The 16,413-nt window shown below is 45.2% G+C and overlaps 2 protein-coding genes and 1 long non-coding RNA gene across 12 annotated transcripts in view; 1 reads left to right on the forward strand and 2 right to left on the reverse strand.

The window, feature by feature from the left end:
- The window catches only part of LOC119301781, a 28,677-nt gene extending 18,820 nt beyond the window's left edge, over nt 1-9,857 (reverse strand). For 5 of the 10 annotated variants that reach the window (XR_005147179.1, XR_005147177.1, XR_005147183.1 and 2 more), the window contains exons 1-3: nt 9,768-9,857; nt 9,595-9,670; nt 4,429-7,234 (exon numbers count right to left, since the gene is read on the reverse strand). This is a non-coding gene — a long non-coding RNA (uncharacterized LOC119301781). The remainder of the gene's footprint in view (nt 1-4,428; nt 7,235-9,594; nt 9,671-9,767) is intronic. The other 5 variants (XR_005147176.1, XR_005147180.1, XR_005147175.1 and 2 more) reach the window with 4 other exon arrangements.
- Nucleotides 9,858-11,009: 1,152 nt separating this feature from the next.
- Nucleotides 11,010-12,240, forward strand: LOC119297421 (protein HVA22-like). Its single transcript, XM_037575217.1, has 5 exons — nt 11,010-11,146; nt 11,253-11,279; nt 11,419-11,541; nt 11,653-11,827; nt 11,903-12,240. The coding sequence occupies exons 1-5, from the start codon at nt 11,097-11,099 to the stop codon at nt 11,921-11,923; spliced, it is 396 nt and encodes a 131-aa protein (XP_037431114.1). The 5' UTR covers nt 11,010-11,096; the 3' UTR covers nt 11,924-12,240.
- Nucleotides 12,241-13,447: 1,207 nt separating this feature from the next.
- On the reverse strand, nt 13,448-14,918 carry LOC119301783 (1-aminocyclopropane-1-carboxylate oxidase 1-like). Its single transcript, XM_037578762.1, has 2 exons — nt 14,689-14,918; nt 13,448-14,585 (listed from the first exon to the last, which is right to left on the reverse strand). Exons 1-2 carry the CDS (start codon nt 14,800-14,802, stop codon nt 13,740-13,742), a joined length of 960 nt encoding a protein of 319 aa, XP_037434659.1. The 5' UTR covers nt 14,803-14,918; the 3' UTR covers nt 13,448-13,739.
- Nucleotides 14,919-16,413: the final 1,495 nt, after the last annotated feature.

A 16,413-nucleotide genomic window follows, 5' to 3' on the forward strand; every position in this document is an offset into this window, starting at 1 on the left:
GTTGCCGCCGCTGCTGTAGAGTTCTGCACGGGTTGTGTCCCTGCCATGAAGACTCCGGCCCAATTCGGTGGCTCAAGAGGGTCCGGAATACTGGTGCCATCGGAACAGCCCCCAAGCATGCCGTCCTGCAGTTGGTACAAAGAGTCCGTCTCACCCGTTGATGAAGCAGTATCAGAACAGACGGCCGTCTCACCGCTCTCCACCGATCCTTCAGAGTATTTACCGCCGTGGACACAGCCTACGAAGGCATGCTTCACGGCAGATTGAACACGGGCGGTCCTCGTGCGTCGAGCCGTTTCGATGAGGTTGGTGTGGACGTCCGGCTCAGGACCTGACTCGCCGATCCGGCCTATGAAGACGTGAATTCCGCCGAAGGGGACCCGGTATCCGTACTCAATTGAGCCGGCCTCTGGGCCCCAGCCTTCGTCGTCGATGTAGAGCTTGCCGCGACGACTCTTGGTCATCCGGCCTCACAGCGTATCCTTTGAGCCATTCGAAGTTGCCCTTCAAGAACTCAAATCCACCGTGCGCTGTCCCCACGGTGGGCGCCAACTATCGTGGAATTGTCACGGCAGATGTCCTAGATCAAGGACTTAGTCGTAGGGCCATCGCACTAGGAAGCTTAAAGGGGTTAATCGGGACAAAGGACACGAGAGGGTTTTATACTAGTTCGGCCCCTTACGATGAAGGTAAAAGCCTACGTCTAGTTGGGATTGGTATTGCTGGGGTTTCGATCACCAAGAGGTTCAACTTGCCGGCTTGGTCATCGACTTGTTGTTTCTTGCCCTAAGCCGCCACCGGGTCGTCCCCTTATATACATGGGTTGACGCCTGGTGGCCTGCAGAGTCCCGGCCGGCTCATAATCGTGTCCGGCTCGGTGACTTCCTTTACATGTCTTTCTTTACAAGTCTTTCCTTACATACGATGGTTCACAATATCAGGCCTTAAACCGCCTTCAGGCCTTTGGGCCTTCTATAATATTTAATAAACTATAATCTTGAATGTTTACTGGGCTTCTTGTGTAACCCGCCATTGGGGCTGACCCGGCCCCTCCTGGGCGGGTCATAACTGATAGTAATATCCCCAACAGTTATCTTCAGAAAGCACATCACGCATAGATCTATCAACTGCTTCAAAGCAACGCCGATGGCTCATTAGGGCCTCGTCCCATATTATAAGTGAAGCTAACTTGATCAATCACGCAAGCATTGAACCGTGTTTCATATCACAAACGGCGGTTTCATCTATGTCAATCGATATTTTAAATTGTGAATGTGCTGTTCTACCACCTGGAAGAAGCAAGGGTGCGACACCGGAAGATGAAATGTAAGAACAACCAAATGTTGGGATCGTAGGTATGCGGTGATAGAAGTCCATAGGAAGGTTTTCCCAGTTCCACCATACCCACACACAAAGTACAGAGCTGGTGGTCCAATGGTCACACTATCGACAATACGATGGTAAGCAGTGTGTTGGTCATTATTTAGACGTTCATACAGGCGTGGGCTCTCAACTAATAGCTTCGGTACATTATATGACAGTTCTTCACTAACCAATCTATTTTCAAATGCACTTGAAGTGCTACCAGTAAGAGGAGGAAAGTTGTAATTTGATGGGCTATGACCATTTTTTAAGAACAACTCATGTAGTTCCTGTAAAACCATGTCTTTTAAAGAGTCATCAGGCACATTGTATGACATATTATTTGAACTGCGTCGCCCATAGCTCGCCAATATTTTTCGAAAAACCCACGTTCGTCACCTATACCACAGTAGATAAACATCATAACGAAAAGTGAGTGAATCCATCTTCGTACGACTCAGCTGCTTTGACATACATAAGAAGCATTCACAGGTAATAACAGTCACCAGCATCTGGAGGCACGTGGTACATACGACCTATCTTTGTACCATGTCATCTTTCATCCCACTTACGGCGCTCTAAAATCTAAACAAAATGTTGTGGGTACTCACAATATGTTAGACATCTACCCTGTGGAAACTCTGCATTCGCTTCGAACCATGCGGTCAGTGTTGTTCGTTGAAGGAAAGGTGTAGAAACTAATGATGGTAAGCTAGTAGTCGATTTAAAGATAACATTGTTCATGTTTGGAAGATGACAAGCAAGATGCTCAACAAGGGGATAATAGTGGTGGATGTCATAGCCATACATTTGCCAAATAGCTTGTTTGTCACAAAGATATCGAGCTTTCAGAAAGTTATTTGTCTCATCTATTTCATATTTTTAGCACCTAATTTCCCCTAAGTTCAAACTTTGTACGTTTTGCAGCAGAAGAAGTCTCTGGCACGTCACTAACGTCATCACCACCACCATGTTTCCTCTTTTTGTATTTTGTGAAAACAACATTTGAACGGTCTGTTCCCTTGGTCACGTACTTGAACAGGTACTTTAACACCTCACTTTTGTTGCACCACTCTACATGGATGTGAGCTTGGAATTTCTTTAAGAGTTTCATGCAATATGGAACAACATGTCTGTTATCAAGATCAGTACCCTTTTTGTTTATTTTTATACCAGAATCACGACGCCTATACATGACAAAACCCTTATCGTCAACAGTGCTCTCACTCTGAAATTGTTTTGGACATTTTTTGTGCACACCTTATCTTTCATGCAAGGGCAGTTTTTATTAGCTAAACCACACGGGCCATGCATCATAAAATCTTCGACTAAGGCATAGCCAAGAGGATCTACTACTGGATCGGGAATCTCGGCTAAGATGTATGTATCTGCAAGGTCGGTTACGCCTCCACCTGTCCTACCTTCAAGCCAGATGAGGACATGTATGTGTGGCAGATCGCGCTTCTGAAACTCCACACTCTGTAACACTATATATCAATTGAATGGAAGTATTAGCCTAATGAGTGTAGAGCTACGGAGTTGTTGACAAATCAGTTGTGGGGAGAATAGGTACCCGTGCAAACAGGACCAAAAGTTCGACCCTTCATGATCCCTTTCATGAAATGCTCCAGCTTGAGCTTGAACACTCGACACACGAGATCAGATCGATCTGTGTATTTTTGTCTAGGCTAAAATACAAGGGCATCTTTGATCTCATCCCACTTCGGGTTACACATGAAGGTGACAAATAAATAAGGTGGACCAAAAACACGACAGATTGTGACACCATCTTGAAAATTTTGCTGTCCATAGCAATCGCTGCCTGTGAAGGCTGCATGGATAATTCTCTTTTTACCTATACTGCTACCATCAAGATGTCCCTGGCCAACGGCATCAGCAACACCTTGGAAATGTTCGCATCTAAAGTCATCTTGATGCTCTGCTATGTATGTTAGCCTGCCTTCTTCAACACTTGCAAAACCATCAACCTGGGACTGAGAAGATAATCTTCCACAGCAAAGAAATGGATTGAATTGATCTTTTTTATAATGAAAGCAGTAGCAGTAGTACTCTGCCATTGAGACATGGCTTCTACCCTCAGGAACTGGGAGGTCACTTGTGATATCTACAGAGTGCATTAAGTCTATCTCTCTGTGAGGTATGCCGAGCTGAAATCCTCGTCGACCATACGGGAACAATAAAGGGTACTACAATGGCATGAAAGCTGGATGGAGGCTAGACACATGGTGTAGACCTTTCTCCATACTATCAACAATAACATCGCGTTTATAATTTTCTAGACCAAAATCACCAATAATTAAACCAGCAAGTTCATTGCATGCAGGGACATTATACTGTACTGAATCATTTTTTTCTGCACCAACAATCCTAATACCAATTCTTTCATCGCCTTGGTTTTAAAGTCGATCTCTAGCCATTCTAAATGTCTGCATAAGAGGATTATACTCATCAAGCATCTTCATTAAACCATCAGCTATGTCTCTATCAATACCACTGTCTTTTTCACCATCTTCGGTCATCCCGGCATTAATTCGATTTGAAAGCTCATTTTGTGTGTGATGAATGTATAGTTCAACAAACTTTGGAGTGGCACCTCTATTTGGCAGAAGCGATCCAATACGGTGATATACCTGACCATGAAATTTAAACACATATGGACCACCACCTTTGTTAATATGTTTATTAATATCCGCTCCCATGGACGTGAAAGCAAAAAGTGAATTGTATTGTCTGATTCTATCCAAGAATTGCTTAGAACGTGAATCACCATCAAACCTAAGTAGTTCTGACAGAAAAGGTGGTGGCTTTTTAAAGGCGGGCATTGATAGTTTACCGCATTTGCAGCATAGGTTATATACGATCTGACGTTCACTCACACATGTTTCTCTATTACATCTCTCACGGAACCAAAAGAAAGCGCCACATAACTGGCATGTGTATTCAGGCGCTCCCAGATAGGACCTCTTCTTATATGATGTTGTAGAGAGAGTGAATTAGATGTTTCTACAAAGTGTGTAACTATATGACCTTTTATCACAAAGATACCTTTTAAGAACTCTGTGTAGTCAGAAGAAAACAGAGAGCGCGTGGTAGATGTAGTCTGGTAGGGGTAACCTTAAAACAAATGAAAGAAATAATTTAGCACAGGCGCATAACGAGTTAGGCTTTGTTTTTATAGTGGGATGTGAGCCGACACAAGCAGGGCAGACCTGTTCGACGCCACACTCGCATTTTTCTCTTTCGCATTCGCTGATGTCGCCTTAACCGGCTGTATGTACGTGACAGAACCGGAAAGAAACCACCGCCTAAGGAAATTTTCAGATTGGTATAGATGTGTTAAAAGGGTGTTATTCTACTTGTTTGAATTACAGTATTGATGGCACATACCCATAAAAGGACTGTTTGCACCAAAGGATGATGATCTAGGTACAGAACTCAAGGCGCCTAAAGAGGTGATTTACACATAAGTTCACATTGCACAAAATGCAGCGTTGTAAGTACAACAATAACCTACAATCATTTCAAACCGCAACGCACTTTTGAACAACGTAAGACGTGCTGCTGCTCTACTACGACTTCGAGCAACAGATCAACTGTGTGCAGCAGCATGATCGGTACCAGGATCACTGGAATTCATGTTCCCTGCTCGTCGATACGTACAAATATTATAGATCATGCAAGCAAAATAACCGCGAATAAACAGATGCAATCCAAGAACAAGCAACAGAAGCAAGCTAAAAAGAGTGGAAAGCGCACCTTAGCAGCAGAGTCGATATGCTGAGCATAATGTAAGTCAACCACACTGCTTAGTTTTGTGAGGAAGTAAATCATGAGAAGACTAAAAACACACACAAAGGCTGCAAGTAGTCCTTGAGAACCTGCAGCAGATCACTACAAAGTCCTTTCTTTGGACCACTTACTGGTATGCTTTGCTATCAAATCTTGCAGTCAAATACACCCTCTGTTTCTAGAAACAAGATGTTTTGGCAGTTAAAATTGAACTACTAAAACATCTTATATTTAGCAACGGGGGTAGTAATAACAAAACAGGGGTACTGGTGCTAGGTATCAAGCGTGTACTAAACAAAAATCTTTACAAATAGGGGTGTAAGCAGAATTATTAAGCAGAGCCAGTTATTTTTTGTAGTTCCATCAATTCTGAAAAACAGCGAATGTCTCCCTCTAAAGTTCAGTATTTGGCTATCGCAACACAAAAAATTTATGGCCAAACCATTGCAAAGGCAACACTCTCCAAGAAAACGGGGAAAAAAGATCAACAAAGAGATCATTTCATGTGAAGAAAAAGTACAACACAGCTCAACAATCACTAAAGCAATTCTTTGCTGGCCTGCCCAAATAGCAGTGTACTAAACGCCGCAAAACTGCCTTGGCCATATACTAATCACTTGTTCAGACTGTACACACACTTGCAAAAATGTACACCATATCAATCTGTATGAGACTCATCAAGAACCTCACAACAAGAACAAGTAGAGAAAATAAAGAGAACCAGATCTGGCAGAACAAAAGGGGGGAAGACAGATGGCACTATGCTTTATCAAGAACTGAAGATATCCTTGTACGACCTCAATTACCACCTACTGTTAATGACTCCCTCAATTTTACATGAGTGATCAAAACTACAATCTGCACTTTTAATAACATGTAATAATATCAATCAAAAGTGCACTTTGTTGTACAGAACAAACAAGGAAAAAAGAAGCATCCATCTATAATAAAATTATAGAAACCATAATCATAACATGATTGAACCTCCTCTGATGTGTACCTACTCTGATGGGATAATGATAGCATGAGGCACAAATCGAAATCTGAAAGAAGCAAAACAAGAGCCGACCGAACAACCTTGCTTATCATTCACAGCAGACTTGGTTTCAACATAACTTGTGCTGCAGGCATGTCATCTATCTAGCACAGCAAACTTGGCACACATAAGAAGAAACACCTGATGAGCGTATTCACAGAGGCAGAAACACCTGATGAGCGTATTCACAGAGGCAGAAACCGAAAGCTCAAAGAAGCAAAACAAGAATCGACCAAACAACCTTGCTTGGAAAATCGCACAATAGAAAAAAGAAAACAAAATTGAAGCAGACATAACAAGAAACGCCTCAAAGAAGCAAAACAAGAATCGACCAAACAACCTTGCTTGGAAAATCACACAACAGAAAAAATAAAAGAAAATTGAAGCAGACATAACAAGAAACACCTCATGAGCATCAACAAAGTAACATAGGCAGAAACCGAAATCTCAAAGAAGCAAAACAAGAACTGACCCAACAACCTTGCTTCAGATCTCATACAAGAGAATGACACGATTATTTGTAGATCACTTTCAGTTAACTCCGTCTCGCTGTCAAGTGCTCCTAAATTTTTGAGTTCATGGTTCCCCAAAGTTACTTCATTGACATATGTGTTTCGTACCCATCGATCGACCCTAAATTTTGGTATCTGCTTATTCCTTGTTTCATAACAAGGCAATGGGAACCATGTGTGCCAAAAACAAGTCAGTGTTGACCTATATGGTCAAGATATAGTTAAGGAAAATAAAATGGTTATATTTTAGCAATGTCAAATAATTGTTGAGTTGGAAGACAAAAGGATGTTTTTTTACCTTTTCTTAGCTATAAGAGATCATATCAAAGATGTGGCATTTCACAAATATCACAAATTGCGCAACGAAAATAACTGCGAATAAGCAGACGCAATCCAAGCACAATCAACCGAAACAAGTTAAAAAGAGTGGGAAGCGCACCTTAGCCGCAGAGTCGATATGCCCAGCAGATTAGATAACGAGTCAAACTTGATTATGAACCGATGATGCCAATCCCTGAGGAGGCATACCATAATGTAAGTCAACCACACTGCTTAGTTCTGTGAGGAAGTAAATCATGATAAGCACACTCTATATTCAGCAACAATGAGTTTTCACTCTTCTATGCTACTTTGTATGCATTTTTTTGCTTATCCATATAACGATTTCTATCATTTTTGTTAGGGAACACAGTAATTTCAAAAAAAATCCTACGCACATGCAAGATCTATCATGGTGATGCATAGCAACGAGAGGGAAAGAGTGTTTTCCACGTATCCTCGTAGACCGTAAGCGGAAGCGTTATGACAACGTGGTTTATGTAGTCGTACGTCTTCACGATCCGACCGATCCTAGTACCGAAAGTACGGCACCTCCGCGATCTGCACACGTTCGGCTCGGTGACGTCCCACGAACTCTCGATCCAGCTGAGTGTCGAGGGAGAGCTTCGTCAGCACGACGACGTGATGACGGTGATGATGAAGCTACCGTCGTAGGGCTTCTTCGCCTAAGCACTACGTAGATATGACCGAGGTGGGTTATGGTGGAGGGGGGCACCGCACACGGCTAAGGGATCAATGATCAACTTGTGTGTTCTAGGGTGCCCCCTGCCCCCGTATATAAAGGAGCAAGGGGGGAGGCCAGCCGGCCCTTAGAGGTGCGCCAAGGAGAGGAGGAGTCCTCCTCCTAGTAGGAGTAGGACTCCCCTTTTCCTAGTCCAACTAGGAGGAGGAAGGGGGAAGGAAGGAGAGGGAGAGAAGAGAAGGAAAGGGGGGCGCCGCCCCCTTCCCTAGTCCAATTCGTACTAGAGGGTGAGGGGCGCGTGGCCCTGCCTTGGTCGGCCCTCTCTCTCTCCACTAAGGCCCATGTTGGCCCATTAGTCCCCCGGGGGTTTCGATAACCCCCCGGCACTCCGATAATTATCCGATGACCTCCGAAACTCATCCAGTGTCCGAATATAGTCATCCAATATATCAATCTTTATGTCTCAACCATTTCGAGACTCCTCGTCATGTCCGTGATCGCATCCGGGGCTCCGAACTATCTTCAGTACATCAAAACACATAAACTCATAATACCGATCGTCACCAAACGTTAAGCGTGCGGACCCTACAGGTTCGAGAACTATGTAGACATGACCGAGACACGTCTCCGGTCAATAACCAATAGCAGAACCTGGATGTTCATATTGGCTCCCACATATTCTACGAAGATCTTTATCGGTCAAACCGCATAATGATATACGTTGTTCCCTTTGTCATCGGTATGTTACTTGTCCGAGATTCGATCGTCGGTATCTCAATACATAGTTCAATCTCGTTATCGGCAAGTGTCTTTACTCGTTCCGTAATGCATCATCCCGCAACTAACTCATTAGTCACACTGCTTGCAAGGCTTATAGTGATGTGCATTACTGAGAGGGCCTAGAGATACCTCTCTGATACTCGGAGTGACAAATCCTAATCTCGATCTATGCCAACTCAACAAACACCATCAGAGACACCTGTAGAGCATCTTTATAGTCACCCAGTTACGTTGTGATGTTTGATAGCATACTAAGTGTTCCTCCGGTATTCGGCAGTTGCATGATCTCATAGTCATAGGAACATGTATAAGTTATGGAGAAAGCAACAGCAACAAACTAAACGATCATCGTGCTAAGCTAATGGATGGGTCAAGTCAATCACATCATTCTCCAATGATGTGATCCCTTTAATCAAATGACAACTCATGTCTATGGTCAGGAAACATAACCATCATTGATTCAACGAGCTAGTCAAGTAGAGGCATACTAGTGACACTCTGTTTGTCTATGTATTCATACATGTACTAAGTTTCCGGTTAATACAATTCTAGCATGAATAATAAACATTTATCATGATATAAGAAAATATAAATAACAACTTTATTATTGTCTCTAGGGCATATTTCCTTCAATTTTCTGTTATGTCATACCCACACATAACTTTGGCTTCAGCCATGTCATCTATCTGCCTCATTATCTATTGCAGCACATGTAAAACTGGCATCATTATTTCTACAAGATCTGAAAGAAGCAAAAGAAAAACCAACCGGCCAACCTTGCTCCAAAAATCATACAAGAGGAAAAAGAAAAGAAAATTCAAGCAAGAACAAACACCTAATGAGGCTGAACGAACTGACAGAGGCACAAATTAAAAACTCAAAAAAGCAAAACAAGAACCGACCAAACAACCTTCCTTCAAATCTCATACAAGAGAAGAAAGAAAGGAAAATCAAAGAGACATAAGAACAAAACACCTCACGAGCATGAACGAACTGACAGACGCATAAATCAAAAATCAACACACACACACACACACATCCATGAGCACGCATAAGCAGACCAGAAACGGTACCTTGACGACGACGAGGACCGGAGAACAGAGAGACGAACAAGACGAGCGATGGATGAACAGGTCAGCGAAGGACCACCTGCGAACACACAACATCGATGACCGCTAAGCGCACCAGTGATAGGTAAGAGAAGAGAAGAACATCAAGAAAACTCATCCAAGGGAGAACAGCCCACCTTCATGGCGATGTGGAGGCGAAGTACAGCGACGGGCGGAAGCGATGTGGAGGCGTAGTACAGCGGCAGGCGGAGCGAGGCGGAAGGAGGAACAAAGGACGAGAGCGGCCCGCGTATATAAGAAGGAGGAGACGCCACGCAAGATAGTGATTCGTAGGTAAGCCGCGTCCACTACATCGCAAGGCCGCCTCAAAAGCGAATCTACCTGAAGGACCAGTGGGCCGGGCGCACGAGCAGTAAGCCCAATCGTCCTTCCTCACATCCACCCACGCCAGATCGGTTTTCTCTCCCGTGCCAAACGCAACGAACACACGGGCATTCTGGCGCACTCAATGACAACGTCGGCCCACCGTAAAGAAGCCCCACAGGTCAGCGAACCGAAGCCACGCACACGTACGGAAGCCCGGTAACCCCCGCACACGTAAGGACGAGACAGAGGGAGATCCCATCCGCACTAACTGAAATCGCACGCGTAGAACCAACCACCGGCCTCCAGCTGGCCGCGCAGCGTGCAACGCGATTGGGCAGCCGCCTCGCTCTCGATTTACCCCGCAAAATATCTCTCGTTTTGGATGAAACCAGTGCGTACGTGGCTATATCGCCAGCGAACGACCTTAATGCACACCTTAGGGCATGTACAATGGTTCTATCTTAGCAATGCCACGTAGGATAAATGATGAGGTGGAAGAGAGAGAAATCATAAGAGAAGACTTGTCTTCTCTTAATTAAGAAAAGACAAGAGATGATCTCTTAGCACAATATGTCTCACCACGTTTTTAGGAATAATTAATTATTGAAGATAAGACTAAAAGATGACCCATTGTAGATATGTTTTTTTGTCATCTCTAAATTACATGCAAGATTTAAGATAAGACTACCTTATCGACCATTGTACATGCCCTTATTGTTTTGGATTTCGGCGGAATAGAAGGTCTCGGGTCTGCTTTTCGTTTCATCACTACAGTATTCTACATTTCTCTCCCTTGTGTGTCTCGAATTCTTGGTTCATTTCGCAGCCTCTAGGTGTGGCTGGCTGCCTTGTTACCTCGGTAAAAAGCGCATCACGTGCCAACCGTAGCAAACCTCCCATGGGAAGAAGGGAAGCAGCCACGCAACGCGATTCGAGCCCGGTTGATCTGGTGGGGCGGGCCAGGGCTCCGATCCAGCCTTGAACTCCACGTCCAAGATAGGCACCCGATGCCATCCCCTTCCCCGGCACCGTTAAAAACTGAGCTCGCGCTTCTCCCCGCTCCATCAACCGAATCCCTCCCACCATCACGAGCTGTACATTTCTCATCAGGGTCGCGGTGAGTTCCTTCCTGAGCCGGGATGGCGAAGAGCACATGGGCGCTCATCTGCCACCTCCACGCCATTGCAGGGTACGCCCATGCACGACAGAGCTCACGGCTCCTGAATCCTTCCGTTTCCATCGCTTATATTTGGCTGTAATCTGGTGGATCATGGGCGCTTCTCTTTCCTCTGCAGGCCGAGCCTGACCCTGATATACCCGCTGTGAGTGGACATTCCTGCCGATCGTTGCACCTTGCATCGCTGCGGCGGTTAACTGTGGCTAGGCTATGATATGCTCTGTACTGGGAACGTTGGTAAAGATCTGTGGGTGTATGTGTGAGCTGTTGGTTTTGATCATCAGGTACGCGTCGATCTGCGCGATGGAGAGCACGTCCAAGCTGGACGACGGCCAGTGGCTGGCCTACTGGATAATCTACTCCTTCATCGCCCTCTTCGAAATGGCAGCCGAGCAAGTCCTCTACTGGTAAAATCATAGAGGGGTACTATCAAAATTGTTCATGCTCTTTCCTAGTAGAATCCTAGCTGCGAACATTTTGCTCCGCGTGCAGAAAAGATAATTGTGTTGATCTCGCAGGATACCGCTGTGGTACGAGGTGAAGCTGCTATTCGTGGCGTGGCTGGTGCTGCCGCAGTTCAGGGGCGCCTCCTTCATCTACGAGAAGTTCGTCAGGGAGCAGATCAGGAAGCACGGGCTGATGCTGCACGAGCACCACGGCCACGATGCCGGCCACGGGTCGCACGTCCTCAAGGTACCGAACCTCGCCGAGTTTCTCTGTTGTCTTTTCGAAATAGCACATCCTCAAGAATCTTTGCCGGACGAGCAGGCTGAGCATGGCGTGCACTGAGGAGCGAACTCGCCAGGAGAATATCTGCCTGTCCGCCGACGACGAGCCTTAACCAAACCCGCCGATCAGGGATCCCCTTCCGAGCCGGCGTAGTTGTTGATATGTGCTGTGAGATGTTGGACGGAACATCGGGTTGGGGTACGATGTACTACCTTTGTTCATGAATGTAAGAAGAACTGTCAAAACGTCTTACATTTTAGAAACAGAGGGTATATGTGCTAATTCGACGATGCCTTGTATATTTATAAATAACGAAAGGATTCGCGTTCTTTGCGATCAATAAATTTGTATGGTACTGGTTTCGCACATTTGGGATGGCTTATTAATTCCTCGATTTCCTAGACTAATTCACCAAGTTTACGGGAATTGTTCATGTATTTTAGAAATTTAGATAACTTGATCATGGTACTTTCGGAAAAGGTTCCCTGGAAATCACAAAATTACTTTACTGTCATACACAAACATATTTTTCTAGTAGTTATCATCTAATGAATTACTTCATTGTATTTGCAAACAAGTATTCATGACTATAAAATATGTTCGCGCATTATAGAAAACTATTATGTATTTCAGAACATTCATGTATATAATAAAATACTCATATTTTCAGAAAATGCGTGTGTGTTTTAGAACAAATTTTCTTCTGTACCAAAAGAATTGTTCGTATATGTCACAAAAAAGTGTCGACAAAGGTTTTTCAGAAATAGGGAGGTACAAAGAGAAGGCAACAATACAATATTTAGTAAGACAAGGAAATCAAAATAGGAGATGGGAAAATGAAAATACTATCATGTAAACATAATATAAATAAAATTCATGAGATAACTTAAAAGGATTTTCTTCTTCTTCTTCTTTTTGTTTTCACTTATTTCTCTTTTTCTTCCTGTTTTATGTCTCTTTTGTATTTTTCTCCTGTTCAATATTGTTTCTTGACATGTTTCTTCCTTTTTGTACAAATAGCTTTTTTGAAGAATTATCATTTTTATGAATATGAGATGAACATTTCTACAAATATGCAGCGAACATTCTTTTAATGCGCGGTGAGCAGTTTCCAAATATGCTATGAACATTTTCCAAATACATGAGTAATACATTTAAAAAATGCGATGGACATTTTTCAAGTATGAGTTGAAAATTTTCTTCCTCCGTTCCTAAATATAAGTCATTTTAGAGATTCCACTACAAACTACATACGGATGTATATAGATATATTTTAAATTGTAGATAAACTCATTTTGCTCCGTATGTAGTCCATGGTGAAATCTCTAAAAAGACTTATATTTAGGAACGGAGGGAGTATTTGTTATTTTTTTTTCTTTTTGAGACAAATTGTTACTCAATATCTCTGAATGGTAGTCAAATTACAAGTAGAGAAGCAAATAAGGCCCAGTCCAGCCCAATAAAGAAAATACAAACAGAACACAGGCAACTGGATGACTCCGTGGATGGGTCAAGTTCTCAAGAAAGAAAACCAGGGACAACGTTCCAGGCAGAGAAAAATCGCATCGGATGAAACCGGTGACATCATTCAACCGAGACTTCGTTGTCTTTGAGCATGATACGTCATTCAATCAGAAACAACATGATACATCTCCCCCAAAAAAACAACAGCATGATACTCCCTCTGTACCCCAACTACAAGTATTTCGGTACAGAGGTAGTCATCATAAAACGAAACATAAATTAGCTACCAAACAAACACATGACCGACCCCACGGCAACTAGCGATTCATCTGTGTGACTCGACACAGTTTTGAAGCTTTTATTCATCCATCTGTGTGACTCGACACAGTTTTGAAGCCTTATTCTCAGACCTCTATGCAGTAGCGATGAGATTGGAGCTGTGGGTCTCCATGGACTTGAAGGCCTCGAACCTGGGCTCCTTGTCCTCGAACTTGTGGCGCACGTACAGCTTCATGTAGTCCTCGAACACGAACCTCGGGTACGCCCCGCCGGCCGCCTCCGCCTCCACCAGCGCCGCCGCCGGGAAGATGACCGCGTCGCTGGCCGGGTTGTAGAAGGATGCGATGGACATACGGTTGCCGTCGGTCTGCGCGACCACGCGGTGGAGCACGCTCTTGTACCTGCCGTTGGTGATCACCTCCAGCTGGTCGCCGAGGTTGACGACGATGGAGTGGCGCGTGGGCGGCACGTCCACCCACTCGCCGTCCCTGAGCAGCTGGAGCCCGCCGACGCGGTCGTCCTGGAAGAGCAGGATGATGCCGCCGGCGTCGGTGTGGGCGCGGAGGCCCTTGACGAGGTCCGGGCGCGGGCAGGGAGGGTAGCTGCTGACCTTGGTGCCGAAGGTGGGGGCGCCCTTGGAGCCACGGAACGCGCGCGTGAGGTACCCCTTTTCCAGGCCGAGGTTCTCGCAGAGCAGGTCCAGCAGCCGCTCCGCCAGCCTCTCCAGCTCCGACGCGAACTGCTTCATCACCCGCCTGTAGTCGTCGTCGAGGTCGGGTATCTCGGCGATGTTGGGCTCCGGGAGGTGGCGCACGAAGAAGGTGCTCTCCCAGTCCAGGTTCTCCGCCGCCTTGCCGCCGTCCTCCAGCGTCTTGCTCGCGAACTCGAGGAACCTCTGCTCCCGCACCCTCTTGTAGTGCTCCTTGGTCATCTTCTCCACCTCGTCCATCAGCTCCGTCGAGATGCCGTGGTCCAGGACCTGCACGCACCACCGGAAAAAGAGAGAGCAGATCAACATTAAGGATAGATCGACAAGGAGATTCATCCTGTCAGATCATGCCATGTTACTGCTGTGTATTCACCTGGAAGAAGCCCCAGTTCTCGCATGCATCGTGCAGAAGGTTCATCGCCGCCGGCCGCTCGTCCCCGCGGAGCAGACCCATGTCGATGATGGGGAATGACAATGTCGATGCCATCTTACCCTCTTGATTCGAGACAGGCTGCGTCTCCGGATGTTTCTTCTTGCCTACCGAGCTTCAGAGCTTGCCTGATGATGTACGAAGGAGCCAGGAGTGCAGTGCCTGGAAGAAGGCCAGCTTCGGGTGCAATTTATAGCCTCGATCGACCAGGCACCCAAAATGCTTCGACCAGAGAGGTGCAAAAATAAAATAAAATGCTTCGACTAGAATGGGTCGACCTTGGAGGCTTGTACACCCCTCACGTACATGTTAGATATGGCTGATTTAGTATAACTTTAGGACGTCGATAAACGTGTGGGCGTTAAGAAATCTACCCACACGTTCTGTGTGGTGTCTAAGAGGATCAGCCCACATGTCTGTGTGTGGGCAAAACAACTAGCGCCCACATGTCTTTTTTTTCCCCTCCCGATCCCTCTTACACGCGTGCGTGTGGACGAAATAGATAACGCCCACACGTCTGTGTATGGGCAAAACAACTAGCGCCCACACGCCTCTCTTTTTCCCTCCCGGTCCCTCTTACACGCGTGCGTATGGGTGAAATAGATAACGCCACACGTCCGGTACGTCAGGCCTCGTACCTCGTGGTCCCGCATGTCCCACGTGACACTTTTACCACGCGCCCAACAGTTGCCATGGGCCGGACCCTCGTCCATGTTCGTTTAAGTGCAGTTGCCATGTCGCTGAACTACAGTTGCCATGTCAGACAACTACAGTTGCCATGTTTGCTCAACTGCAGTTGCCATCTCAGGTCAAAGTTCCAGATTGCCATTTTTTGGACAACTACAGCTGTTGCCATGTGTGGTCTAGTTTACTACAGTTGTCATGATTTCAAAACTTTAGGAGTTGCCACCTACTAATATTAGGCAGTTGCCATGTAGCGCTACAAGAAATGGCATGGCGAAAAACATGTTCGGGGAAAAGAGAGAGTTGACATGTGCTTACAAGCACGCTAGGGCAGTTTCCATTTAGAAAGAAAGAGTTGCCATCTGCTTACGTGCACGCTAGGGTAGTTTGTCATGTATCATGCAAAACATATGGCAACTGACATGTTCGGGTAAAAAAAAAGAGTTGTCATCTGCTTGCAATCATATTAGGGCAGTTGCCATGTACACTGCAAAACGCATGGCAACTGGCAGCTTGGGTGTGGGAGAGGAGGCGGGCGTGTAGGCGAGATGGCAAACGCCCACACACCAGTCCTTGTGCGTGACTGAAAATTGGTGTGTGGGCAAACTGCTAAACACCCATACATCGACCCCTCCGTGTGGTAAAACGGATGTGTGGGCGACCTCTCTTACACACCACACACGCGAGTTGTCCTACGTGGCATACAAAATCAGCTAATTTGTGCCAAGATTCATGCAGAAGTTACTGAACGGTGATGGATACGTATGATCAAGATGATCAACGCCCACACGTGTGGGCGTTAACATTTTCGTAACTTTATGCTAAATCAATGAGAAATAATATGAAAAAAGGAAACTAATAATATGTGAGATCACCTTCCTAATAATATGTGAGATCACCTTCCTAATATGAAACGGAGCTTAGGAAGATTGTACTCTAGTATTATTAGCAGTCATTATGCTAAATCTTTCAATCAGACTCACG

The sequence above is a fragment of the Triticum dicoccoides genome, chromosome 5A (assembly GCF_002162155.2).
Source record: "Triticum dicoccoides isolate Atlit2015 ecotype Zavitan chromosome 5A, WEW_v2.0, whole genome shotgun sequence".
In the NCBI taxonomy this organism is placed as follows: Eukaryota; Viridiplantae; Streptophyta; class Magnoliopsida; order Poales; family Poaceae; genus Triticum; species Triticum dicoccoides.

Excerpts from the sequence above, each read along its gene's own strand:
- LOC119297421 (XM_037575217.1), top strand. The coding sequence starts at position 11,097 with ATGGCGAAGAGCACATGGGCGCTCATCTGCCACCTCCACGCCATTGCA. Across the intron at positions 11,147-11,252 it reads CACCTCCACGCCATTGCAGG|GCCGAGCCTGACCCTGATAT; the intron begins GTACGCCCATGC and ends TTTCCTCTGCAG. Across the intron at positions 11,828-11,902 it reads ACGGGTCGCACGTCCTCAAG|GCTGAGCATGGCGTGCACTG; the intron begins GTACCGAACCTC and ends CCGGACGAGCAG.
- LOC119301783 (XM_037578762.1), bottom strand. The coding sequence starts at position 14,802 with ATGGCATCGACATTGTCATTCCCCATCATCGACATGGGTCTGCTCCGC. Across the intron at positions 14,586-14,688 it reads AGAACTGGGGCTTCTTCCAG|GTCCTGGACCACGGCATCTC; the intron begins GTGAATACACAG and ends TGGTGCGTGCAG.